The 27,812-nt window shown below is 48.1% G+C and overlaps 1 protein-coding gene across 3 annotated transcripts in view; it reads left to right on the top strand.

Annotated features, from left to right (window-relative positions):
- Window positions 1-2,475: 2,475 nt before the first annotated feature.
- THAP1 (THAP domain containing 1) overlaps window positions 2,476-27,812 on the top strand; it is a 119,283-nt gene continuing 93,946 nt past the window's right edge. Inside the window, exon 1 of one of the 3 annotated variants that reach the window (XM_085636618.1) lies at window positions 2,476-2,743. In XM_085636618.1, the coding sequence (XP_085492744.1) occupies window positions 2,673-2,743 (71 nt within the window). In that variant the 5' untranslated portion in view covers window positions 2,476-2,672. The remainder of the gene's footprint in view (window positions 2,744-27,812) is intronic. The other 2 variants (XR_014971896.1, XM_085636619.1) reach the window with 2 other exon arrangements.

Below are 27,812 nucleotides of genomic sequence, written 5' to 3'. Positions count from 1 at the left end.
TAAAGTTGTCCATTATGGCCTGCTAAGAAAATGGCCGACATCTACAGCCTGCATTTGAGTAGATGAAATATGAAGAGAGGCTTCGCTGATTGTGACCTCGGCCTCTGCCTGAACTAAAAGTTATGAAAAAGATGACAACTCTGGGATGTCCGCCAGTTATCCTTGGAAGAGAACAATTGTCACAAATGAACATTTGATAAACTTGTGGTGGCTTCACTGCGAGTGATATAATTCCGGAGAAGGGTATCCGTGAATGTTACGAATTAGTTTTAGACTTCCTATTTCCTTGTTTTGAATTTTGAGATATCCAAGAGCGGAGATTTTTCTAATGTTGCAAGCTGACATCCTTTCCTGCTCAACGGACGTTTTAGAGCTTTGTTTGTAACTTTTAGTATGTAAATTTTAGTATAAATATTACTAGACTAGAGAGGGTCTGGGCACTTCTTCCTGAACTTATGCTCAAGAGGATCGATGCTGACTGAGAGGACGGTGACTCTACATGACAGCTTGAGAGACTTTAATTCTTTGCTGAGAGACCTGACCTGACTTAGAGAACGACATTTAGCCAGAATAGGTAAATATGAGAATAATGATCTTGCAAATTGAATGGCTTTTTCCATATGAATTAATTTAGATAAATCATTCTTGTTTGAATTACAGTGTCGGGTGGTTATTTCTTTGTCATATTATTGAGTTCTCAAATGTGTTTAACTGTTTTTATCAAGACTCAAGACAATTCAATTTTGGCTGCATTGACCTCAAATTAGGTGCAGATTGATTAAGGAGTTCTCTTTATATTCAGTACGGATAGGGTAATAGAATGAATGTTGGTGTAATGGGCCCCACCAGCGTATGATGAGTGTATGTGCGCATGACTGTGAAATTACTTTGTCCGTGGAAGTAGGGAGAATTTATGAGCTTTGATCTGCAGCACTCTCTCCAGCCCCAGCAAAGCAGCTGGGGCTAGAGAGGGCTTCACTGCACATGAGAGTATGGCCGGCCTGAGACAGCCGGCCAAACCCTCATGCGCATTGAAGGGAGTGTACTGCCACTTCCCCACCAGCAGCGTCATCCCTTGGACCCGCCCCAGACTCATCAGAGTCCTGGGGGCGGGTCCAGGAGATTAAAATACAATGATAATAAAACGGGTTTAAAACCCGTTATATTATCATTTAATTTATGCGTGGTGGCGGGGGGGGGCAACGCTCCTACGCTCTAATTGAGGGGCCACAGCTGGTTTTCGAGTGTGTAAACATCGAGTTCATGCAGCAGCAGTTATCGCGCTGTTGCTGCATGAGTTACCTGCAGTTTCACAGCAAGGCCATCTCATTCAGGGTTGTGTGGGCGGAATCTGGTACACCACCTTCCCTTGAGAGCGAGAGACACAGAGATAAAGCAAGCATTGGCAAAGCCAATAAGTCTCACCGACACAAGATCTATTGGATTTGTTAATGTTTTTTATCCATGTTGAAGGTAAAGAAAGAAAAGCATTTTAATTTTCTTTACTATAAACCATGTTGCACAGCAGCTGCGTTGCTGTGCAACATGGCTGAAAACATTAACAAAGCTAATAGATCTTGTAAAGGTGAAACCTATTGGCTTTGCCAATGTTTGTTTATAAAGGAAGTGTCTAGGGATACCCTGCCGCTTTCTAGACATAAGTGGGTAACACTGCCATTCCCCCTGCTGATTTCAAAACTGTCCCTTGGCTCTTACATCACCCCCAAAAATCCCTTGCCATCTTGCAAGTTAAGCTGAGATTGAGGTGAAGGAAGTCCCACGTGAAGTAATTACAAATCAAACAAACGTTGGCCTTTCCTCTTGAAAAGGGGTTTATTTAGTTGGGCCAGAGGTTTCTCTTGGGAGGGCCTGGTCCACCCTTTAGAACCAGGCCTGTATCCAGTTGGGGGCGAGGGCTGGAAATTATGAGAATCTATTTATAAACATTAGCCATTTAAAAACAACATGCTAAAGACGCCTTCAACAAGTCGTGCAAATTATTTATGCTTTCATTAATATTGCTATATTGCTTGTCAATGTGCACGCACTATTTACCGTGAAGATACCCAAAAATCCTTCTAGGGAAACCTGCCAATTTAGTATTTTCAGCGCTCCAATTTTTTTTTTTTATTCCACCCAGTTCTGTGTTGGTAAATCTGTGCTCACGCGACTATTTTATGATTTACATCACCGCCCGGAATCTCCTGTGTACCGAAGGGGGTTCGAATCCAGTGAGAATATGACTATTTTCTTTAAAAAAGTGGACGGGTCTTAGGGTTGCCATATTTTTTTAACAAAAATACCGGCCCAATTATACATACATTGGTGTTCATGAAGGTCCGATACCGATAGTGTAATAGCAGTTTGTGTAAAATTCTGCTCCACATCGTGATTGATAGAGGGGAGGGACTAGCAAGCAACACACCAATCGCAGCACAGACACGGTGAGAATAGCTTCAGCCTATGACGCAAGGAGCTCTTTCAATCACGTGACATTCAGTAATGAAGCTGCTTCGGCCATTTTGGTGACTGGAGAAGGGTTCTTTCCCTTAACTCAATAAAGACGCAATTAAATGGTAGCGAAAAATTAGTTATTCGTTTAAACAACGCACATATCGATGTTGTTCGTCCTCTCTTAAAAAGGCGGAGCAGTCTTAGTGTTCAGCGTGAAGATGGTGCAGTCCTGCTCAGCTTACGGTTGCAGGAACAGGTACGACAAGGAGAAGCCCATCTCTTTCCACAAGTAAGAAAGCATTCTTGCTCGCGCGCTTTGACCGTGGCATTCTTTTACTTTCGTGCGTGTAAAACCGTTACAGCTAGGGGAGGCAATGTTCGGCAGAGTCAAGATATTGCCAGATATGGTTCAGAGTTTAGCAGTGTTTACACAGATGCCTCTCGCGCATGCTTGGAAGGGAAAGGGGGCGGGCGGGAAAACCATAGAGACGAAGACATTTATTTGAATGTTTGCCAATGCCAACTCGGCCTACTAAAGGCTTGGCACTGTCTTCGATTTGAACTTGCGCTGCAGCCCGCCTAATGCTTACCATTGGTTGGCTCAAGTGGGACACTTCGTTGTAGTCTTCTAATTAGCCAGCGTGTGCTTTGGGGTCATTTCCTGTTCTGTGGAGCATGCACCAAACTCCAATTTATTGACCTTAATTAGTGGCTCTCTGCTGGTCTCGTTGTAATTCAGGCTCTCCTTTAATTCTCCGTTTTACTTTAATCCCTCTAACCCCGGCGTCATAACACCTTTCCCATAACTTATAGGCATGCTACATGGAAAAACAAGCATTTGCAATGCAATAGGTCTCGTATTTTCGCGAGCTTGACCTATTAACATTGCCTTTTATTTTTGTTTTCGTTTTTAAAACAAATAAAAGGCATTGTCATTTACAATCCCAATAGCCTAGATTTCCGTAAATGCGAGACCTATTGCATTGCAAATGCTTGTTCAATATTATGTACAGGCCATAGTCGCTGCTTATTTATCTTATGCAACTAACAACCATTGACAAAGCAAATAGTCCTGACTTCTTGTAGGAATGATGTTACTTGTATCATATATCTGGATACAATGACAGAAACGGCAAAATACAAGTCGGGCGGCACAATATACTAAGTACAGATTTTTAGCTCGTGTTTTTAAGTCACACCCTTAATTACATTAGCCATGCTCCTTTAAGAGACCTCCCCAGTGTTTTTTTTTATCCCACTTAAAGCCCTGAAGAGAAGTTCTGGTATTCTAGACTGCCAACTTTGGTGCTGGAAACAAGGGTTCGAGCCTCGGGGTCGCGTCCACATCCTGTGATTCTGGGCAAATCACTTAATCTCCAAGTGCCTGAATGTTTAATGTAAATACGGTGCTCGTGTAAAGCGCTCCAATACCTTCGGGTCGAGTTTGCACTATATAAATATGCAAAAAAAAAGTAAAATAATAAAAAAAAAAAAGTTGTTGAGCACAATATTATGTGGACTTTAATGTGATGATAACCCAATGCATTTCGGGTGACAAAGTGCCGCTTTGTTTCCATTGATCTAATTAGACTAACACACCTACAAAGAGGAAAGTATAGGATTGGAGGCAGTGAGTGTGGTGTCCTGGATTTAGGTGGTCACCCTAGTACTTTGCAAAAATCTGCAACTACCAGCACAAATTAACCACGGACTGGCCATAGTGGGCACCGGGCAATTCCCCGGTTGGCCGCCATGGTGGGGGCTGGTTTTGGGCCCCTGGGAGGTCATTTTTGTTACCGGGGGCTGGCAATATCGCCCCCCTGTAACAAAATCGTCCAAAACCGGCCCTGGCAAACAGCTCGACCGCACCGCCACCCACACCCGAAGGGGGCTCGGCAGAGCAGTTTGGCAAACAGCTCGACTGAACCATCTCCCCCAGGGGGGCTGCCCGAGCAGTTTGCCAGGGCCGGTTTCGGTTCCCAGTACGGCCCTGACTCCAATGCTGCTTTTAAATATAATAATGGCAAGTTACAGTGCATGCTTGTAAGCATATTACGAATCATAACCAATGAGATAACACACTGAATGCTGCAGACAGACTAGTGAGTCTTCTCCTTATTGTAGAAAGCGGGGCGTGAAGCCCTCTTATCTTTCGAGCATTCTAGAACTGAGGAGGTGTACGCGGGAAGCAGAATGTTTTGTGCCTGAGATGAAAGCCCTTTAGTCATCCGTGTGAGGCCAAAGGAGGGAGCGGGGTATAAGTAATAAGTATGATGTCTGTCCTGGCTGGCAACAAGTGATTGATTGTCAGTAGTGAAAATTAGTCATTTTACTGCCAGCATCCAGGTCATGCGGGCCCTTCCTCAACGGCAGCACTTGGACACATTTAATCAAAAGCACATGCTGGGGGTGGAGGGGCAGGAGGAAGGCCAGATGAACGGGGGAAGTGAGCCCCTGAGCCCATGCTTTTATTTAACATTGGTCAACGTTCTGTCACCAGAGTCAAAGCAAGTATTATTTTATGTATGGTACACATAAAACCTTCAAAACCTGCTGCCTCATCTTAATTTACAGAGAGTGAATATTTTGCAATAGATCCGTTGCAGAGCGCGCACAGCCACGGATTCTATCACCACGAAGGTTCCAGAAAATAAAAATAAGATCACTGAAAAAAAGCTCACATAAGACGGTGGGCCCGTTCATCCTTCGTTAGTTATTAAGTTTTTCTACAGCGCCAACTTGCCAGGGGGACAGTTTCAGGCATTTCATCTAAGGGGCCGTAAATTCGTACTGCTATATCTGTAAATGACGAGACCCAACGTTAATCTCACACTAAATAACAATATGCAGTCTAGTGGAGCACCCTTAAAATAAATCTAATAAGGAAATTCGTTTAAAAATGAGGTGGAAAATGGGCTGATCTGACCTCCTCTTTGGGAAGTCAATGCACTCCTACTAGTGCTGTGCCGCGTTGCCAGAGAAGCAACTACAGGTGAGATCGGAAGGGGCATGGGGGAAGGGAAGGAGGTAAACGATTGCTTTAAATGTGGCTATGTATCCCAAAACAAGCCTTATGGAGCTTTGTAATTAAAAATATGCCGTCACATACATTACCACACCTCTAACCAAAAGCGATGTTCCTGCAACAAGTTAATCAAACAGCGCAGTCCTTGCAGCCTCGCAAGCATTTGGACATAAATCAAAGGCTTCTGACCACGTGACTGCAGCGGAACCAGAAGCTGGCCTTGATTCACTTGGTTATCTGTATGAGGTTAGGACAGTAAAGCAAATTTTCATGTTACCTTTTTGTTGCTGGAAACCCTTTAAGAACAGTGTGATCCAAATGTAAAACAAAGAACCTGTCAAACTATGAGATCTGAGGGGATGCACTGCAGGGGGGCGGTAAGGTACACGTAAATACCCGATTAGATGCCACATTTTATCCACACCTTGGTAAACAGCAATGTAGATGAAATAAACAATCGCTGCAGTCCACTCCCTGGGATAAATGCAACGGTAATAGGTGTTTATACTGTGGTGTATGCAAAAGCAAATAAAAGCAGACGGCCCCCTATTGAAAGTGAAAGTGCGGTGCTTTGTCTACATAAGTAACTTTACCCTTGAAAAAACAGGAACACCGGGGGTGTCTTTGCTGATTTGGTGCGCGCGCTTTAAGGGTGCCCTCAAGCGATGCGCTTCAGCAATGCGCTTAACGAGGAAGAGATATGAAAGCCAGATGGCGGCTGTGCGCATGCATGCACGCGTAACCGCAAGCTTTAGGTGACAGGCAAAAGCTTGTGGTCGGATTTCTAAAGCCCCACTCACTAAATGTCTAGCCAGGTCAGCGCATGCGCTGGCTCAGGCAAGACCTAAAAAGTTACAAAAAAATAGCACTTTGCTAGTGCTGCATTATAGCGTCTGACGATACATCTCCCAAGAGACTTCCCTCGACGTATATATCCAACTTCGTTTTACACTGTGAGTGCTCACAGTTAAAACATATATCCAACTTCATTCGCGATCAACTGTGCTGTAGAATGTCCATTTCCCATTTGTAGCCAACTAGAGCTCGCTAAGAAACTTTGCCATCTACTGAAATTATACTGAAAACACTCTCAAATAAAATGTCAAGACTCTGGCGCCCCAAAACATGGACGGTGAAACAACAAAAAAGAAGGGCGAGTTTTGGGGAAGCAAGGCTTAGGCTCGCCGCATCACAAGGATAATTATTGGATAGGGCTGTGACAGATTAGTGATGAGCTCAATAACGTTTTTTGTGTTTTTTTTCACCGGATAATTACGTTCTTCGTTTCACACAACATAACTAGTATTTGGCACCATGATAATGCATGCTACGGACATCCATAATGAGTTGAATGGGCTTTACCATCAACACATCCACTCTTTTCACTCCACCTTAATAGTGCTTTACTCATAACTTTTAGCTCTGTTGCATGGATGAAAGTTATGAAAAAATAGTGCTGTGCTGCATTATTGCACAGTGAAAAGAAAGCTGTGTCACGCCCTGCACTCGCCTCATTATACCACTTTTTTTTTCTTTTTTAGGTCTCGCTTGACCCAGCGCTTGCGCTGGTCTGGCGAGACTTTAAGTAAGGGCTTAAAAAAATGCTACCGCCAGCTACAGCTTGCAGTGCATGTGCGCGCGCGCTTGAGCAGAGGCGCCATATGGCATTCCTCATGCTCAGTAAGCGCATCGCTCGCCGCGCGCTTGTTTGCGAACACTTGCGCGACGGCCGCACGCGCACCACTCCCTTTATACTCTCTCTTGTTTTACTTTAGCGTCCGGGTGTCTGCCACATGTAGACTTTTTACTATGTTTAACATTTTTACACAAGAAACATATTTTGTTACCTGCAGCTGACCTTTAGTCATTTGTGATTATGAGGAACTAAACATTGCCACAGAATTTTTGTCATATGCACACTTTTTGCTTTTTGAAACAAGGTGCGCAAGCTTTTGAAAGAGCTTGCACTCGTGTAGCCTTATTTATACTACTATTTTCTCCCTCGCTATTATTTACTTAAAGTATAGCACAGCAGCTAACTTTGTAGCACAAGGCTCACGGTTCGATTCCTGGCGCAAGCAGCAGGTCATCCTAACACTATCTTATTAGAAGCAAAATAGCTTGCTTAATATTTCCTACAGCCCCTAGCGCTCTTGTTAATTTCAATGTTTTTCTCCTCCTCTATCCTTTTCATACGTTTTTTTCCAACAGTTTTCTATTTTGTTTAAGTCCATTTTATTTATTTCAGATTTTTTTTTGTTAACCTCACCCTACTTCTATCTTCCAAATTTCCTTGTTTCTTACTGTTGCGTTTATAGTGTAGCTTTCAACCTTATTGTGCAATGTATAGCTGGATTAACAGTTGCCCCAAAACATAACTGAAACTAATACTAAAAACGTCCATAACGTTATGTTATTGGAGATAAAGGCTAGTTTAATTACCAGTATGGCACTAGAACGACTGGGGCCCTAAGAGAGGGGGTAGTATTGCTCCGAATCGCTATTGTTTACATTTTTTACTGTTGTGTTCATCGTGCAGTCTTCAACCTTACTCTGCAATGTATAGCTAGATTAACAGCGGCTCCAAAACAAGGCTGAAAGCAATCCCAAAACAAGCATTGGCATAGCCAAAAGGTCTCGCCTTTGGGACCTTATAAGTGTTTAGCCATGCAACAGTTGATGTTGTTGCTCCAAGGATATTGTGCTGGATAACTAAACACTTATAAGGCCCCAAAGGCGAGACCTATTGGCTATGCCAATGCTTGTTTTCTTTCAGCGATGCTGCTGTACAGCATGGGCACTTGCAAAGCTTATAGCTCTCACATCAGTTGGCTTTTTCCGAATGTTCTTTTTAAGAGAAAAAATTCACACACCAAATCTGCTTGTGGTAAATATAAAACAGGGCCTTTTCAATAAGGATTGCAAAGTTCAAATTTGAAAGTCTCTCCCTCTCTCTCGGTCAGACTGGGCTATAGGGCAATCATGTAGTACCTGAAGAGCTTGTCTGACAGATCGACGACTGGACTGTTTTTTTTTTATTTTTTTGTTTATTTTTAGTTGTTGTTTGGGAGCTGATTTATGGTCTGGTGACTTTTTTTTTTTTTCTATTGATACCCCTGATATTACAAGAAACATTGCTGGCAGTAAGCACAAATCCATACAGTCTCCCAAAGCTTGCCAAACACATAAACTGCTTCTCTTTACAACTTTAAATGAAAACTACTTTAATCACTCACCACGTTCTCACCATTTTTGTCAGTCGTTCTGCCTCTATCACTACCTATTAATCAGGTCACTCAACACAGTCTTACCATCCCTACCTATCACGCTGGTCTATCACTCACAGTCTCATCTTTGCTACCATCTCTCTCACCATTACTTAGAAGTTTGTGAGCCTACAAATTAACAGGGACAGCCTAGCTAGAACCAAGCCAAGGATCTTGCTCTTTGGAGCCTGTGAATGAGCCAAGCCCTCAAAATGTTTGCTATGTAAATCATACAACAAGCTTTCTTTAGAAGCTGACAGTCTTTTTAAAATTCAAAAAAGTGTATAGACATGCGGAAGCTTTACCATTAATAAGTGTGTCCCAATGGCTAGAGTTGACGACCTGGATGCAGGGGAACTGGGTTCGAGTCTCGGCAGGGACTCTCAACATCCTGTGATTCTGGGCAAATCACTTAATCTCCCCGTGCCTTACAAAACAAGCATTTGCAATGCAATAGGTCTCGCATTTACGCTACTTTGAGCTATTGGCATTGTAAATGACAGTGCCTTTTATTTATGTTTTTAAAACCAAAACATAAATAAAAGGCATTGTCATTTAAAATGCCAATTGCTCAAACTCGCGTAAATGCGAGACCCATTGCATTGCAGATGCTTGTTTAAAGACCTGTGAAATACTCGGGTGCGGCTGTGTGTGCCCCGGACTGTCTCAGCCCAGGCTGACACACACAACAGGGGGGGGTTGGGGGGTGGAGGAGCTAAAGCCCAGTGTGTTTAAAAGTGCCTAAAGGCACGGGGGCGGGGCAAGAGGTGGCTTGTTCCAGCAGTCAATGTCAAAGTGAAAAATCAAAATGATTTTGGAGGTGGTGAGGTAGGCAACACTTGTGTAGCGCACGGCTATGCAAGATTATTTATGCGCTATAGTTAGAAGAGTTTGGGATAAGGGGCAAGGACGAGTTCAATAATAAAAGTGGGTTCAATATTAAGAGCGAGTTGTTCACTGATCACTTTTCAGTCATAAATTAGGAGTGTGGTCAGGTCGCACTTAATCCTCGCCGCCTTGAGATCACTGGCCGACCTCATACAATTTGTTGGCCCGAGTCCGTTGCCCTGTGGTCATGTGTCCACTTGTGTAAAGCTCTCCTCTGGCTGGCAGTCACAGCAAAGAGGACAATGATTGAATGGGAAATGTTTCCGAGTCCAGTGCTTTCTAAAGAAGAGAACACTTTCAAAGGAACACTTTACCTGCTCGACAGACTTAAGTCTCACAGCCTGTTAAAACCCCACTGTCGTTTTTAGGTGGGGCGGGTGGTGGGAGAGGGGACATGAGCCTGAGGTGACAAAGTGATCTGCTCCACTGGGCCATTTGACAATGGAGTACCAGGCGGTGTCACCCCGCCGGGGAGGGCGCACGCCCCATGTGAAGAGGCGAAATCAGCTCAAGATTACAGAGCGGATTAACCGAGGTGGAGCAGGGGAGGGCGACGACTCATCTTAAAAAGAAAACGAAAATAAGTTTGGGAACCGCGTCCTCTCCCCCTCCATGACCAGTCCCCGGAGCACAGCAGCTTCCTTTGTGCTGCTTGTGACCCTGTAATTATGAGTGCAGGAACCAAGCCGGGCGCTCCCCTTGTGCTGGTATCAAGCCTCACAGCCTAACAATGGAAAGGGGAGAGCGAGGGCAGATCTGGGAAAAAGGCAGAGAGGGCGATGGCACAGGGAAAGAGGAGCGGCCTGGAAATACTGTAGGAAAGCACGGAGACACCGCAGGGCTGGGAAAAGGATCCCGGCAAGAGCGCAGAGGCACGGAGTGGGTATGGCAGAGGCACGGGAGTGAGATGGCGCAGAGTGAAAGGGATCAGTACTCGGGTGCAGCTGTGTGTGTGCCCGGGACTGTCACAGCCCGGGCTGACACTCACAATGGGGGGACGGGGCAAGAGGTGGCTTGTTCCAGCAGTGGAACCGATGTCAAAGTGAAAAAGTATTTGCAATGCAATAGGTCTCGCATTCACGCGAGTTTGAGCTATTGGCATTGTAAATGACAATGTTTTTTATATATGTGTTGCGTTTGAAAACCCAAATAAAAGGCATTGTCATTTATAATGTCACTAGCTTACACTCGCGCAAATGCAAGACCTCTTGCATTGCAAATGCTTGTTAAGGCCTGTCATTACACTGAATTTGTGGCATAGGTAGCCTGGGAGGTTCTGCAGCTCTCTTTGAACGTTACACTGTGTGGTAGCTTCATGGTCTCGGACTTAAACACACACCATGAGAAGGAAGGAGCTGCTATTTAGCAAGAACATTTGCGCTAAATTTAGCTGACCATTTTGGTAGTGGACGCGAATGAATGTGAAATGTTTACTAGCAATTAAAGGCATACTAGTTTAGGGCTATAGCCGTTGAATCAACTTTTAGGGGGAGTTTGTATAGGGTGACCAGACATCCTTGTAAAATCGAGAAAGCTCAATGTTTACTTGAACTGTGTTGATGGAAAAGTTCCAGAGGCTATATCCTAAAAAATGTTCGGTTTGTGCCTGTAAGTGTGTCTATCATGTTATGGTCATTAGGCAAGTTACTTCCGCATTCATACTGTGTCTGTTTGCGTGATTTTGTCTTATGTCGTTTTCCTTAATGCCTTGCACTATATTCCGAGCACACAGGGGCGGTTCCTGGTGATGGGCAGAGGGGCACATGCATTAGTGCCAGTTATTTATCGGCAGGGTTGAATTTATTCTAAGCAGGCTACATGCAGACATGGTGACAGCCCGGGTCTGCAATAATGGAGATGGCCAGGGACCACCCTTTTATAACGTGATAAATGTCCTATTGTTTTAAGCAGCACCGGGCTTGCACAATAGTAGCTCAGTACTTCCCGGGGCTGCCTGCCTGCTAACTCCAAAGCTGCCTCTCATCATTACCCCACCCTTTCTGAAGTCGTCACCCAACCTAGTGACGAGTTAGGAAAGGGAGGGTCACATGCTGTAAACAGAATACAGTGCGCGCTTGTAAAAGAAGTGCTATTAGCATCACTCTTCTGCCAGGCACCTGCATTTATTTTAATTTTACATTTTTAATGCAGTTTTTGATTAAAAAGTGCTGGCGCTGAGCCCAGCTGCATGCAGCTTGTGGTCTGCAGCAGAATCTCTCCGTGTTTCTGGGAGTAGAGGAAGGCTGTTGATACCGAGGGCAGAACACGGCTGCCGCTTCTCAAAGCAGCTGGTGAGGAAGGTCACCCTGCGACTGTTCCCCAACCTTCAAAGGGGTCAACACGTAGGCCCCTGAGCCCAGCCCTCGGTATGACGAACGGCCCGGTGTCGTGTGCTCGCAGGGGGGTTCCTGGTGATGGGCAGAGGGGCAACGCTGCTCCAACTTTAAAAGCCTCACAGCCTACATATACATAGGCCGCAGGTCCCCAGCGCTTTGCCGGCCCCACCAGCTCAAAATCCGTGTTTCCGGAAAGTGGCAGTCTTGACTGCCACCTCCTGTTTACCAACAGCACCCTCCGTGCCAGCCTTCACCAAGGAAGTCCTTATTGGAGGCCGGCATAGGGGTTGCTGTTGGCTAACAGGAGACTGTGTGGAGGTGCTGGATTCTGGGCTGGTGGTGCCGGCAAAGCGCAGGAGACCTGCGGTCTATGTAGATGTAGGCCAGTCGTCGGAGGGCGGAAGGTATTAAGCAAAAGCGGCTGGATCCGTATTCGTCCCTGTCACTGGGGGAACCGGACACGGTACTGCTGCATGATAGGCTGCCGCTGGCGGCGGCAGGGGGAGAACAATGGCAGGCCGGGGAAAATTAAAAAAACTAAAATAAGCACAAAAGAGGGCACCGCGCTAAAGCATGTAGCGTGTCGCCCGTGCATGTGAAAGTTTAAAAGAAAAAAAGCACCAAGTAGGGAGCTGTGCTAAAACAAAGCGACTCACCCCTGCATATAGATGTTTGTGAGGTGTAAGGTTGTGCCCCACGGAAAGAAGCGCTACGCTCTAAACGAAAAGAAGTCCCTAAACGAGCCACAATGGACAACTACAGAGTAAAGTAAACTGTAGTTAGTCGGTGCTGCTCAAGATTAAACAGAAGTGACATTTCGGGAGCTCCAATCAATCAGGAGCCAGACAAGAACAAGTTAACTATTAGCAAGCAGGAGGCAGGAATATACTACGCTACTCATACTCTACTCATTATAACAAGTACGGTTCTATCTAAACAAGCCAAGCCACGAAAGTGAAAGTAAAAGTGATCGGGCGGAGGCAGAGGAGAATGCAACTTAATGACCCGTGACGGAGGAGACAGATGGTGGCTGTGTCTGCAAAAGTGATCAAGCAGTGCTTTTCAGGCTGCCAAATGGTGCGCGCGCCCGGCGCACATGCCCTGTATTTGGAGGCCTGAAAAGCACTAGTTTGCACTTCCAGATCCCCCTTTTACAAAAGCTCTCGCGAGAGCAGCGCTGGCTCAGGCGAGACCTAAAAATGAATGCATCCACCTGTAACTCAACTAGTGCTCATATAAAGCACTCTGATACTTTAGGTCTAGTTCACGCTATATAAAACTAAAAAAGGAAGCCACATTATAGCACTGCACTGAGAAGACATATTAAGCGATAGTTTTTAAACATGCATCATTAGTAAATTAAGAGGGAACACAGTTCTCCTGTAAACCATGTATGTGGCCCAGATTATTGTACAGCAACATTATAGTCTATTAAATCAAACACAATAGGTTTTTTACAACTGGGATTCTTTCTTAACCGATAATGAAGAAAAAGGAGTTCTGGTGAATTAAAATATTTGCCTAAGATCACGCAATTTGAGCAGGTGAGCCGTGATTTTTCCAGTTGTTTTGGTTTCACTTTTTACAAGTCCTCCACTAAATGGGTAGCCATTGGTCTCTCCTTTTTTATGTTAATGCTTTGTTTTTACCTTGGTGCATTTTCTGCAGTTTATAGGTCTCGCCTGAGTCAGCGCACATGCGCTGCACTGCGAGGCTTATTGTAAGGACTTCCGACTCCCAGAGCTTTTTTTTACTGCCACGCATTTGATTGGCCATTGCGTAAGGCTTCCACAAAAGAAAGCATGCAAACGGCTGAAGGCTCTGGTATGTCCCGCCTCATCTTTAAATGTCCCCTCCCATAGCCTATGTGTCTCGGGACAAAGCAGCGGCACCATCTGCTGCCAATTATCGCGCCCGCGCTTGTTTACACTTTCCTGTCTCGCGGTCGCGTTAATTGGAAACAGATGGCGTTCACTTTTGCTGCCACGTGTTTCTTTTTTCTTTTAACTTTGATGCCTATGCCTCCCTCCCACCCGCTTGGGGCCGCTTTCTAAAAAAAACAAAAACTTTACGATAAATACAACGAGCCACATGGAAAGAAAAGCGCACGGTTGCCGTGAACCAGAAAGCGCAGGTTAAGGAAACAAGCCAAAGGATATGTACCGAAGTGTAGGGCTCGGTGGAGAATGACCAGGACATTTCCTCTTCCACGAAAGGCTAAAGCGCTTCTCAAACAGAAGAATTTAAATGTAAATGTAAATGTAAATGTACAGATATTTATATAGCGCAAATCACCAACCGGTCTCTAAGCGCTTGCTTAGGGAACCCGTCCTGGTATTCCCCTGTGAGATAACCCAGCAGGGCATCCACAAGGTGAAAGCCAGGCATCCCGCCGCGAGGGGCCATTGTGGAGATTAAGCAAGCTATTGCCCAGAGTCGCAGAGTGTGAACCCATGAATCGAGTATGCACTGGAGCGAGAATTATCGAGTCCATGGACAATTTATGGACTCAAGACCCAGCCGAGCCGGGAATTGAACCCTGGTCCTGGGCTGACCTCTGCTTCCAGGTCTGCCTACTCTAACCAGTGAGCCACACTTCTCCAATTTAATAGGGGATGTGTCGCATACAGCAGCAGGAACATTCCAGCCAAACTAGCGAGATATCGCTGTGTTGTGCTCTCTGCTTGAAACACCGCTCCTGGCAGACACACAATGTAGATACAGTTTTGGCGATACTTTGCAATGTTTTCATCGAGGCACATACGACAGCAGCAGGCAGGGCAAAATACTTCTTACATTTACTTATAGTGTAGGAAATTAAGGTTCATCATTTAAGCGTTGTAAACCAAACACCTCTCACCTCCTAGCCCTGCAAAAGACACTTCGCAAACAAACTTGGTTTCTGCTGTGTTTACAAGGTAGTACAAAAGGGGGTGGTGATGGACGGAGCATCAGAACCAATCAAACACTCACACCCAGTCAACAGATCTGGGTTTGATCCATCACCGTTCTTTAACGTCCATCTCCACCCCCTTTTGTACCTCTTTGTTCGCCATAAGTTGGCAGGCTATACTCAGACGTGAGTCCCTTGCTCACTTTGCCACTGGATTCAAGCAAGCCTGGCTGAAGACGGCTGAAATGCCAGAAACCGGTCCTAGGAAGCTTGTTTCCGGTCCAGAGAAGGCATGGCTTGGCAGTTCGGGCTGGACTGTTCCCATGAGGCACAGGGTCAGACTGATTTGCATATGGCCATGTCTGAACTGGGGTGGCAGAGTGGCCTAAAGAACGGTGATGGATCAAACCCAGATCTGTTGACTGGGTGTGAGTGTTTGATTGGTTCTGATGCTCCGTCCATCTCCACCCCCTTTTGTACCTCTGTGGTTACAAGGTAGACAAAAATAATTTGGCTAAGTAACTTTAATGTTGCTAATCATTGAAAATTGTCTCTAGAACAGGGGTGGATGACCTTTACTCGAGCAGCTGAGTGTGAGGAGAGCCTTCCCACTCCACTGTATACACAGACAATCGCGGCCACGCTAATTAAAAATAAATGTGAGGGGGGCGTGGCCAAGTAAGATGGCTGACTGGTAGTGCACCGAGTCAGCTCCGGCCCCACGGACTCCTGTGAGCGGCTAAACGGGGGCTCTGGACTGGCGCTCTTGGGGGAAAACACTCGCGGGACACCTGTGGAGGCGAATGGACCGGCGGCGAGGATGAGGCGGCTCCGGAACGGCTAGGAAACGAGCACTGACCCGGGAGCGGTGATCAAGCAAAATGGCGGCGGAAGGCCACGATCGCTCGCCGAATGGCGGTTCCCCGGACTCAGGAGAGTGACCGGAGGCTGGTCGCAGTGACCGCGCAACGGGAGGGCCCGCCGCGGCTGGAGAGAGGCTGACCCGGATTCTGCCGGCGCCGGTGAGCGGGACATCACAAGGGGACACCTCACCGTGGGACGCGCATGAGGAGGCGGAGATTGCGGCCATCACGGAGCCCATGAGGAAGGGCGGAGGGCCAACAGGAGATAAGTGGTCCGCCCGGACGGAGACCGAGACAGGCTGGAGGGAGCAGGGGCACAGGGGGCAATCACCGCGCGCCCGGGAGAGAGACGATGCCTGACTCCAAGATGGCGGCCAAGAAAGACACCTGCCGGCGCCGGGACCGGGGGAGCCTCCGCAGCACTGGTTCTCTGGCACGCTAGATGGGAAGGACACTGTGGAATATAGGTGCAGGTTGGCGCTGGTGAGGACTCTCTGAGGCACAGCACGTGGGCTTGGCTGAGTACCTGAGGCGGCGAGCGGAGCCGAGTCGGTCCCTACTCTGATTTCCGGGGTCCCAGTGGCTGAGCGGGGGTGGTCGGACGCGACAAGACCATAGAACCGGTGGAGGCGACGTCGTGTGGCACGGAGGGGACGGTCTGATGGGGAGGTCGTCCCGTGCGCCCCCGACAAAAAAGGCGCCGAAGCCTCAGGAAAACCGCGTGGCGAAGTACTTCCAGGCGCTCTCCAGCACTGCGGACGAGGGAGGTCCAGGCGGAGGGGAAAGCATGGCCTTGACGAAGGATGACCTGGTGGCTACGCTCCGGGACTTCAAGAGGGATTTATGTGGTGAACTTAAAAGGGACCTCCACGCCAGCCTGGACCAATTGCGTGGGGACCTGACGGAGAAGCTTGGTGATCTGCGCAGTGATGTGGACGCCGTGGGGTCGCGAATCCTGGAGGTGGAGGAGAAGGTGCAATCCCTGGAGAGTACAGCTCAGGCTTCCCGTTCGGAGTGCGCGGAGCTTCGCGCTCAGCTGGCGCAATCTGCTCTGAAGCTGGAGGACTTGGAGGATCGTTCCCGGAGGGAGAATATACGGGTGAGAGACTTGAAAGAAGGCGCAGAGGGTCCGGACCTGGAGGCGTTTATTATAGGCCTCTTTGGAGAGGTGGTGAACAAGCCAGACCTAAAAATAAAAGTGGACCGGGTGCACAGGGTCGGACCGCCGGTTCACGGCGAACGCCGGAGACCTAGGGATGTCCTAGCAAAGCTACACGCCTTCCCAGTCAAGGAGGCCATCCTGGAAGCGGCCAGGAAGAAGAAGGAAGTCTCGTTCCAGGGTCACAGTTGCTCTCTTTACCAGGACTTGTCGCAGGCCACCCTTGTTCGGAGGCAGCAGCTCCGCCCAGTGACCAGCAAACTCAGAGAGGACAATGTGCGCTATCGTTGGACCTATCCCTTTGGGCTCAGCTTCGAATGGCAAAATAAACGACACCACATCACAGACTTGGGAGATGGGCTGCGTATCCTGGGCCTCCCGACGGAACCGGAGGAAGGAGGCGGCCCGGGGCCATCCGGAACAGTGGCAGTCGGCTCTCAGGGGGAGCAGTGGCGCAGGGCGCAACGCCAGCGAGGAGGGCCTCACCGTGAGTAGTGGTCGCGAGCTGGAAGAACGGGATTCTCCGGGATGCAGTTCAAGAACGACCGCGGGTGGTCCTCCGGCCGGGAGGGACCCGGGAGCCCGAGCGGCGAAGCCAGGTGGCTGGCGATGAGTCTGTGAAGGCCCAGCGGAGGGATGCGGCAGTCTCCACAGAGACACAGGTTATATGGACACTGAGGTTTTTGTTTTTCTCTATGAGCCCTTTGTCTGGCTCACCTGTTGTTGATGCTCTGCCGGTTGCGGAGCAAGTTGATGAGGTTAGGAGTTCGATGGGGCGGGGTCTTGGTTACTTTCCCTGGAACTACCCCAGGCATGAGGGGTTCCATGGCTGGGTGCTTGTGGTGGGGGGGTGCGGGAGGGGGGGGGGATGTGGGGGGGTCTGGGCGAGGGGGGAGGGTGACAGGGTTAGGCTGCAACGAAGACATGGAGAGGGACCGGGGAGGGACAGCGAGATATTAGAAGGGGGACCCGGGAGGGGGAGGAGGACAGGCGCTGAGGTCTGGCATCGGCGGATCCCACAAAACGGGGCGGAGAGGGGGGTCTACACTCACTTAAGATGGTGACATGGGCTACATGGAACGTGAAGGGCCTGAACTCGCCCCAGAAGAGACAGCAGGTCCTGAAGTACATTGTGGATAGGCAGGTCAAGGTAGTTGCCCTGCAGGAAACACACCTTACAAGGGAGGATGTGGGTAGGCTCAAGCATAGGGCATTCCCGCAGATTTTCACTCAGCGGCCACCACCAAACATAATGGAGTGGCGATATTGTTCCACAGTTCGATGCCCTTCCAAGTAGTGGATTCACAGAGAGACAAGGAGGGGAGGTGGCTCATGCTCAAGGGGCGGCTTCAGGGCCAACTATGCACCATTGCGGTCGTGTATGCTCCGAACACGGGCCAGGCGGTGTTCACAGCCCGCATGTTGGGGTCCCTGGGCGGATTCGCGGAGGGCCCCATCATTCTGCTGGGGGACTTTAACTGCCTGTGGGATGGTGTCCTGGACGGCTCTCACGTTGCGGGGGCCAGATCATCAGTGTTTTCCAAGCGAGTCAAGGACCGCTTCGATTCCCTTGGTCTGCGGGATGGGTGGCGGGCTCTCCACAAGACGGCAAAAGACTACACTTTCTATTCCCATGTTCACCGGACTTACACTCGAATAGATTACATCTTCATTAGTCAGGCATTAGTGGGGAAGGCGACAGGGGCGCAGATTCTCCCCATTTCGGTCTCAGACCACGGGATGGTCCTATTGGAGCTTCAGTGGGGGGCGCGGGGTCGTGGCAGATGGTACTTTCCGGGGGCCCTCCTGCGAGACCAAGTGCGGAGGGTGGAGCTGACCGAGGCCATAGGGGAATATTTCCAGGACAACCCGCCTGAAGACACCTCACATCAGAATACGTGGGACGCATTCAAGGCGGTGATGAGAGGCAAATGCATCCAACTACAGGCGTCGCTGCGGCGACAACAAGCATTGGAACGGGAGACACTGGAGGAGGAACTTAGGGGGTTAGAGGGCAGACATAAAGATAAACCCACTCGCGACCTGCAACGACAACTCACGGCGGTGAGGGGTAAATTGCGGGCGATTTATAGCGCCAGGGCGGAATATACCTTGCTGAGGCTGCGCCGCGCGGGGTATGAACAGGGGGACAAGGTGGGTTCTCAGTTGGCTCGAAAGCTTCGCATTCAGCGGGCAAAATCCTATGTGGAAGGCATTCGGGTAGGGCCAGACCGAGTCACACACGAGGAGGCAGCGAAGACCAGAGCCTTTAGGGATTTCTATGGTGAGCTGTATGAGGGGAGCACGCTGGCGCACGATGCGCAAACGGCATATCTCGATGGGGTGGAGTGCCCCCAGCTATCAGCGCTGGACCGGGAACAGCTGGACGAACCTATTTCCGTGGAGGAAGTGCGGAATGCCATAAAGCGTCTCAAGCTCCACAAGGCACCTGGGCCCGACGGCTATACCGCCCACTTTTATAAACACTTTGTAGACGAGCTCGCCCCGCATCTGACGGCTCTGTTTCGGGCGGTGGCGAAGGAGGCGAGAGTGTCCAAGTCAATGGCAGAGGCGGTGATTACGGTCCTGCCCAAACCGGGCAAGGACCCGCTGGTGTGTGCATCATACCGCCCCATAGCACTTCTGAACCTAGATGCCAAGCTCTACTCCATGATCCTAGCTAGCCGCCTGGATGACCTGCTGCCTCGATTGATCCACCCAGACCAATCGGGCTTCATTAAAGGGCGCCAGACGCACGATAATATACGGCGTACCATCCACCTTATCGAGAAATCATCCAGATTTAAGATTCCAGAGGTGCTAGTCGGATTGGACGCTGAAAAAGCGTTCGACCGCGTGGATTGGCCCTTCCTCTTCTTGACCTTGCAAAAATTTGGGTTCGGGGATGCTTTCATGGAGATGGTGCGAGCTAACTACAGCCATCCCTCCGCGAGAGTGGTGGTCAACGGGACACCTTCCGAGCCCTTCCAGCTGACTAGAGGTACTAGACAGGGGTGCCCGTTGTCCCCTCTGCTTTTCGCCCTCAGCATTGAGCCACTGGCCATTCGGGTGAGGGAGAATGCTTCCATTAAAGGGATCCGATTTGGAGGGGAAGACCACAAAATCTCCCTCTTCGCGGATGATATTCTGCTGACTCTGGGGGAGCCACATGTCTCACTGCCCGCGGTGCAGGGGGAATTGAGGGACTTTGAGAGAGTGGCAGGGTTCAAGGTCAACATGACCAAATCCTACATACTCAATCTCACACTCTCGAGAGCGGAGGTGGCCCTGCTCAAATCCCAGACGACGCTCTCATGGGCCCAACACTCGCTACAATATCTAGGGGTGCAGCTGACATCGACGGTTTCGGGACTGTATGGGGCCAACTACACCACAGTTTTGCCACACTTGCGGCAGGAGTTACGGCGGTGGACGCCCTTGTACATATCTTGGTTGGGGCGAATCAATGCGGTGAAGATGATGGTGCTGCCCCGGGTCCTTTACTTGTTTCAGGCCTTGCCGATCCCGCTGGAGAAGGCATTTCTGCCGCAGCTGAAGACGTTGATCACTCAGTTTATCTGGCAAGGAGGGAGGGCCCGGCTCCCCTTCACGGTGCTTCGGAAACATAGGGCGGATGGAGGGATGGGGCTGCCGGACTTTGAGCTATACTATCAAGCGGCCCAATTGCGGGTCGTGTTGGAATGGACGGTACGGGAATCAGAGAAGCATTGGTTTCATATGGACCGCGCGATAGCCGGCAGATCCATCTGGGATCTGCTGTGGAAGCCGAGGAGAGATAGACCGCCGAATGCATATCTTAGCACGCCAACGCGCACGACATTGGAGGTTTGGGATAGGGTCACGCGGAGGGAGGGGTGGACGACATTCCCTTCACCATACACCCCGATACACTTTAATCCGGCCTTCGCCCCAGCCAGAGAGGAGGGTCCCTTTGATGGGTGGCGAGAGGGAGGGTGTCTAAAGCTGGCGGACCTATTCGACAAGGGGGCGTTCCGCTCGTTTCAGAACTGTAAGAGTGAATTTGGGGTCCCCAACAGTGAGCAGTTCCATTATTTGCAGCTCAAACACTGGGCCACGGCGCCACCGTTCAGGGAGGCGGGCTGCCGGAGCCTTACGGATATGGAGAAACTGGTTTTGTCGTGGGCGGGCTCGATGAAGGGGGCAATCTCGTCTCTCTATGGGATGCTGCTGACTACACTACACACACCCAGGCCCAGGCATATGGAATTCTGGGAGCAACTCCTGGGGAGAGAGGTAACTGAAGCTGAGTGGAGGGGCTTGTGGCGGGACATTCCCAGGCATAACTTGTCGGTAGGTTTACGGGAGGCTCACTATAAGACCATCTTTGATTGGTACCTATACCCCACAAAATTGGCTAGGATCTTCCCGGGGACTTCTGCACTCTGCTGGCGGGGATGTGGTCTCCTCGGGGATTTCAAACATATCTGGTGGGACTGCCCTAGTATTCAACCCTTCTGGGCGGAAATTTTAGCGCAGATTAAAGAGATTTTGGGCTTTGAACCCCCTGGGGACCTTGCTCATGTCATCCTGGGTCTTCGGGGAGAGGACTGGGAGGGGGTGTCCAGAGGGGATAAAGCTATATGGTGGCTCTGCGTGGGGGCAGCTAAGCTCACGGTGGCAGCGGCGTGGAAGAAACAGGCTGCTCCCGCTATGTCACTGTGGCACGCCCGCCTGTGGCGCCTGCTCTCGATGGAGCGCTTGGCGATGTGCTTTAGGGATGATCCCACAGCCTTTGAGGAGTCTTGGGGCTCGTTGCTGACCTACTTATCTAGGGGCCTCCCGGCAGCCGTCTTCCCGCCCGCGTGGAGGACGATGCGTATCTTCAGGACCTGGCACTCCACAGACAAACTGTTTCCCCTTCTTTTTCGGACGCTTTGCAGCTGCCTCTGGGGGGGGGTGGTGGGAGGGGGGTAGTGGGGGGGGGGGGTGGGACGGGGTACCAGAGGAGTCTGAGGAGGGGTTCCCCTGGACCGCACATGGAGCATCTGAACCACCTATGGGGCATTCAGTAGATACCTATGGCCGGGGGACGCCCGGCAGTTACTTGTTATTGTATGACTACACATGTGCAATGATACTCTTGTTCTGAAAATCAATAAAAATGATTGCTATAAAAAAAAAACAATGTGAGCAGTTCAAAACCTACAATGCTATGAAAGGTAGCCTACAGGCGTAAGTTTGTTTTTCTTGCAATCTCCCTAACACCGCCCACGTAGCCACCTAGTGCTACACGTAGTAAAACCTGTAAATGTTAAGCACCCAGAACAATGTGCTGCATGGCTTAAAACTCAAGGTCCCAAAGGCGAGACCTATTGACTATGCCAATGCTTGATATGTAGTGTTATCTCGACCTAAAGGAATTGAACTGCTCTATATGAGTATCAGTTACATTACACAAGGTCACATAAATTTTTTTAGGCACAAATAGATTAAGTGATTTGCCCAGAATCACGGGATGTTAAGCTGACACCAAGACTTGGACCTGGTTTCCCAGTTCCAAAGTCAGGAGCTGTAGGTGGAACATCACATACTGGGTAGAGGAAGGGTAGCAGGCTGAAGCCACTTGAAAGATCTGCTCAATATGGGCTCGAGGTTCCAACAGGTCCTCGAGCTGAGCCAGAGCCAAACTTTAGGGTCAAACCTGTCTTGAGCTTTCAGTGGCTCTCCCACATTCTACCATCACTGCCCATCAAACCCCAACAGTTTTACTCTCACGTCAGTCACCACAGTCTCACCATCACCACTTTCACACTTTCCCCTGCACCCTGTCAGATCACTCTCCAGAGTCCCACCGCTGCTATCAATCAGTCTTAGGTGACTCGTCAACTGCTTATCACTGCCCATTACACCTTCATCATTGCTGCCCATCATGTCTTCACCAACGCAACCAAACACACTTGTGTCACTTGCCACAACCTCACCACTGCCCATCACACTCTCACATCAGTCATGCACTAATATTACCATTGTGTCTTATCACAATCTCATCATTGCTAGAATCAAATTAACATTATATTGTAGTTGCATTTGTGCAGTGCTTCATATTCCTGACAAGGCACCAAAGTGCAAATGCAGATGGGTAGTATGTTATTTCATTGGAGCGCTGTGGATGGACGAGTGTGTCTGTCATGGGGTCTGTATTCATAAAGTTTTGAGACTGTGCAGGACCATAGTTGAGCTCTTATTGTAATTTGACTCTGCCTTGTGCAGGAATTTGAATCAAAAAGGAGCGAAAAATAGGACACTTAATCAGTAGATGCCAGTATTGTATTGTAACATGTATATAGAGCTTACAACCCCTATGTTGGGAACTGAAGCACTTGCCTACATGGTTGGCATGCTACTTTATGTAGGGTGTGTAGGGTCCTGCCAGCCCTAGCACTCTCCAATAAGTATGTCACACACAGAGAATAATTTTACATGTCTTCATTCCACTGCGTGTAAGCCAGAACTCAACATTCTAAGGCTACCTTTAACTCATCCCTCTAATGCTTACGTCACAGGCCTATGGTATACAGCGGGAACCAAAAGAGTTCCAGCGTTCTTTATCACAAGACACTACATCTCCTGCTTTGTTAAATAAAAATTCACAACTTAAAAAAATTGATAAATACATATACGAATAAATACATAGATACACAAGCAATTACAATTCTTCAATTAAGCGTTGTGGTGCCTGAATCACACTGCCTGATCGGGTCACTGGGAACTGGCAGTCGAAGTGTCAGTGATCTGCACTTTTGCTGCATCAGGTTTAATACCCTCGTCAGAAAAGACCTGGCCAAAGAATTTCAAGCTTTTCTTGTGGAATCAGTGGCGGTTCCTCCGCTAAGGCGGAGGAGCGTCGCCCTACTGCTATTTCAGCAGGAAAAAAAAATGGTAATAACGGGACGTTATTATCATCTTTTTCTATGCAGGAGTCATGGTGGGGTTGGCTCTGACGCCAGAGCAGGGGAGAAGTGGTTTGCACTCCTCTAAGTGCACATGGCAGTTGGGGGTGACCAAACCGACATGCGCACTTCGCATGTTCTCCATTGGACTGTGTTGCACAGCCCTGTAAAGAATATGCCCAGCCTCCCCAGGCACTGCCTGAGCGTCCAAACAGGACGCTCAGACCAATCATGACTCTGCTCCTGCAGTGTCGTGATTGGCTGGGAGAGCCCAGAAGCCTGAGTGCTTCTGGCGCTGTAGCAGGCCTGAAAAGGACGGAGGGAGGTGGCGGCACGGCGTAGAAGGTACGTTGATTTATTTTTTATTTCTTCAATCCAACCACCCCCATTCCGAATGAGCTGCCACTGTGTGGAAGTCACATTTGTTGACAATTAGAGTTAAACCTGCATTGGCCAACAAACGACATACCTGCATGAGAGCTTTGTCATGTCCTTTCTTTGTGGCTCTGAAAATGGATACGTACTGACTATAGTTAAATGCATTTACTACAGACTGTTCGATACGTCGAATGACGTCTTGGAAAATTTCTGCAATAGAGGATACACCAAAACTCAATCGCTTATAGCGAAACTGGCCAATATGCGTAGAAAAAGTTGTTATGTATCTGGATTTATCTTCAAGCTCTAATTGGAGATATCCTTTATTTAAGCTGAGTCAACCATTCAGTTGAGCTGTCATATCAGAAATGTGCGGACAGGGAATCTCTCTCTCTCTTTCTCTCTCTCTTTCTCTCTCTCTTTCTCTCTCTCTTTCTCTCTCTCTTTCTCTCTCTCTTTCTCTCTCTCTTTCTCTCTCTCTTTCTCTCTCTCTCTCTCTCTCTCTCTCTCTCTCTCTCTCTCTCTCTCTCTCTCTCTCTCTCTCTCTCTCTTTTTCTCTTTTTCTCTTTTTCTCTCTTTCTCTCTCTCTCGTTCTCTCTCTTTTTCTCTCTCTCTTTTTCTCTCTCTCTTTTTCTCTCTCTCTTTTTCTCTCTCTCTTTTTCTCTCTCTCTTTTTCTCTCTCTCTTTTTCTCTCTCTCTTTTTCTCTCTCTTTTTCTCTCTCTCTCTCATTCAATTGTAGCTCACTGATATCAGCCAGAGTATTAAAACTCCGCAAACAGGCTCTTGAAGCTGTTTCTTGAAGTACATGAATGGGTGCTGGTACCACATTTCTCTTGTAGTTCATCATAGCTACAAAGAATCCTTTAATCTTTATGGGCATCAAAGCAGCCCATGTGTATACTTTTGTTTTTGATTTAGTAAGTTGTAGTAACGAAGACAGTTCTTGGTACTTCCCCTTAGGCATGATATTTATCGACAGACCAGTGTCAATTATGAATGGTATTGAACACCCATTTATTTTTAGTTCTCTTCGGACAATGAATGTGTTTGGTGTTTTTTCATGTCTATCTTTCTTCACTTTTAATTTTTTCTCTCAATTGACCAGACACATGTGCATGCCTTTTGAGGTAAACATCAACATTGTACGATTGTCACTGTACCTTTCACTGGAAATTGATGCTGAGAAACTCTTTGTCAATGATTTATATGACGATCAACTTCGTTTGGTGTTGATTTGCCTCATGTGATGTGATCACTAGGCTTTGTGGGAGCGTGTAGAACACTGCTTGGCTAGCTTTGGGTCAGCCATTTTATCTTCACGCTGTGATGCACATACTTTTCTATTTATCCCTCAAGTTGTCATGAAATGGTTCACTTTGCCACAGCCAAGGCATATCTGTCTAATGGTGAGACATTTACCTTTGTGTGGAAATGACCATCCACATCTGTAACACAGTCTTTTTCTGTGGAGACATCGCCTTGTGTCCCTCAGCCTTCTACCGCTGATTACTTTTCATGCTCATGACTGACACACTTTGGATGCCTCTGGCCTCAATGTCAGTTGCTTGACGATTAGCACGCTTTTCAGGGCACTCAGCCTTGAGGACTTGTTCTTAGATCAGTTTCCTTCAGCATTCTTCTTCGAAAATAATCTGACAGATATCCGTCAATTACTCTGAGGCGGGTAGCTTCCTCACTTCCTCATCATTAAATTCATTGAATTTACAGTGCATCACCAGAACATCCAGTCTCTCCACAAACTAATCAGGGGTCTCACCTGATCTCTTGTGCTCTTGACTGAATATGTATCTTTTGGAATCCACATTTAGCACTGGATTAAACTTGACATTCAAGGCTGTTGTGGTATCTTTTTCATGGCCTCTTTCACTCCTTCACCAGCCATGTTCCTCAGATAATGTATAATCTTTTTTATCATCTATTGCAACTGTGAAGTCTTCAAAAGTCTCTATCTGTGCCATCTATCTATTGCCAATATTGTGTTATGCAGTTAGTTAATATGCATTTTCAAAAAGACAGCGTAAAAGACTCAGGAAAACTCACAACAAAAAGGTCAATCTATGTACAGAGTATCCAACCCCGGACAACTTAGGCATGTCTTCCCTATTTTTTTAGCAATGGCAACAAAGTCATTTGCCACTCCAGACAAAAAACAAGAAGACCCGTCGAGGAGCCAAGCATTGCCGATAAGGGGGTTAACTTAGTTATCGCTCAAACCAAAGCACATACCATGAGGAAGGTTAAAGATCCCCTACTACAATCGACCGGAATCGGCGGCGGCCAGCCCTCCCCCGGCTGGGTAAGAAGGGGCCAGCTACATCAGGGTCCGACCAAGATCATTACAGACCTGGTCCAAAGAACCAGGCCAGTACATTACCACCTATCACAAACATGGAAAGCAATACATGGGCCCCCTCCACAAAGGTGGTATCAAACTAACCACCACTAAAAAGTCTATTTTGCTTGAAGATGAAAAGGCAAAAACTCAAATACGGCTCCTCGAGTTAGAGCGCAGTGTCACAACAGTGTTCGCAAACGCCAATGCTGGGGCCTATTGCTCAACAGGCAGTTGAACTCAAAGCTCAGTCAAGTTTAAGAGCAACGTCGTCCTACATCTGTCTACCTCACAATCGCTGCAAGGTGATTTGTTCCCCCCAAAATACAAGTCAAGGGGTCATTTTGACAAAAGAAACCGAGGGACAATGTTACGTATGACCAAAGAAATACCGGCGCTACTCCACATTAAGTCATCAGATATCCATTCAGTAACCTTTTTAAATGTACCAACATGGGGTAGCCTAGAACGGACATTGATTACCTGGGCAACAGCTGCTTTAGCTGACCAAGTGTGGGCAGAAAAGGAGGCATTTGCAAACTGGGGGATGGACATGTCATGGGAAAAGGAAGAAGCGTCCCCCCAGTTTCCCCATCCGGATGGTTCTGGGGCCTGTGCCTGGGTAGAAAGTTAAGGGGAAGGACAGGAGTTTCATGGAGAGATTAAAAGTTTACAAAATCACACGAATAAGCGCCAATTCAGTGGCAACTTCAATTCTAAAAGGGGCAAGGAGTCAATCAATTTCATTGTGTATTGCCTCCATAGTTATCTAGGTAGGGAACCGGTCTGATAAACGTTCAGCAAGCCAAGCTTTCTGGTCCTCACAAAAAAAGCACACGAATGACGGAAACATTGCTTGCTAGCCGGCCAACAACAGAATATCATTGCTGTTTGTGCCTGGGACATTGAGGGGCTTCTTGGGAAGAATGACAATAAGGACTTCTTCTGGGGTGGGGGAATCATATCGCCCGATGCCCGAACCAAGAAGATTTTTATAATGGGCAAGAAGGTTTAATGTCTATTTTGTCCGATGGACAAGTAGACATTAAATTAAATATACGAGCTAAGGGCACTCTGGGCCTCACAGCCAATTGGAAATGCAGTCAAAAAGCCTTTGGAGGCCTCTCATTGTCTAGAAGCTATTGACTGGGCTCTAGCTGGTGATTGGCTGGGGGAGTCTTGAGCCAAACATCCGTGTTGTGTGTGAAAAGCACGGGTTCCACGCGAAAATGCATGGGGGTGAGCCCGAGGTAGAAAAGACTTT

The sequence above is a fragment of the Triturus cristatus genome, chromosome 2_1 (assembly GCF_964204655.1).
Source record: "Triturus cristatus chromosome 2_1, aTriCri1.1, whole genome shotgun sequence".
NCBI classification, from domain to species: Eukaryota; Metazoa; Chordata; class Amphibia; order Caudata; family Salamandridae; genus Triturus; species Triturus cristatus.
Note: the sequence above shows the minus strand (reverse complement) of the source record. Positions and strands in the feature narration are given on the sequence as shown.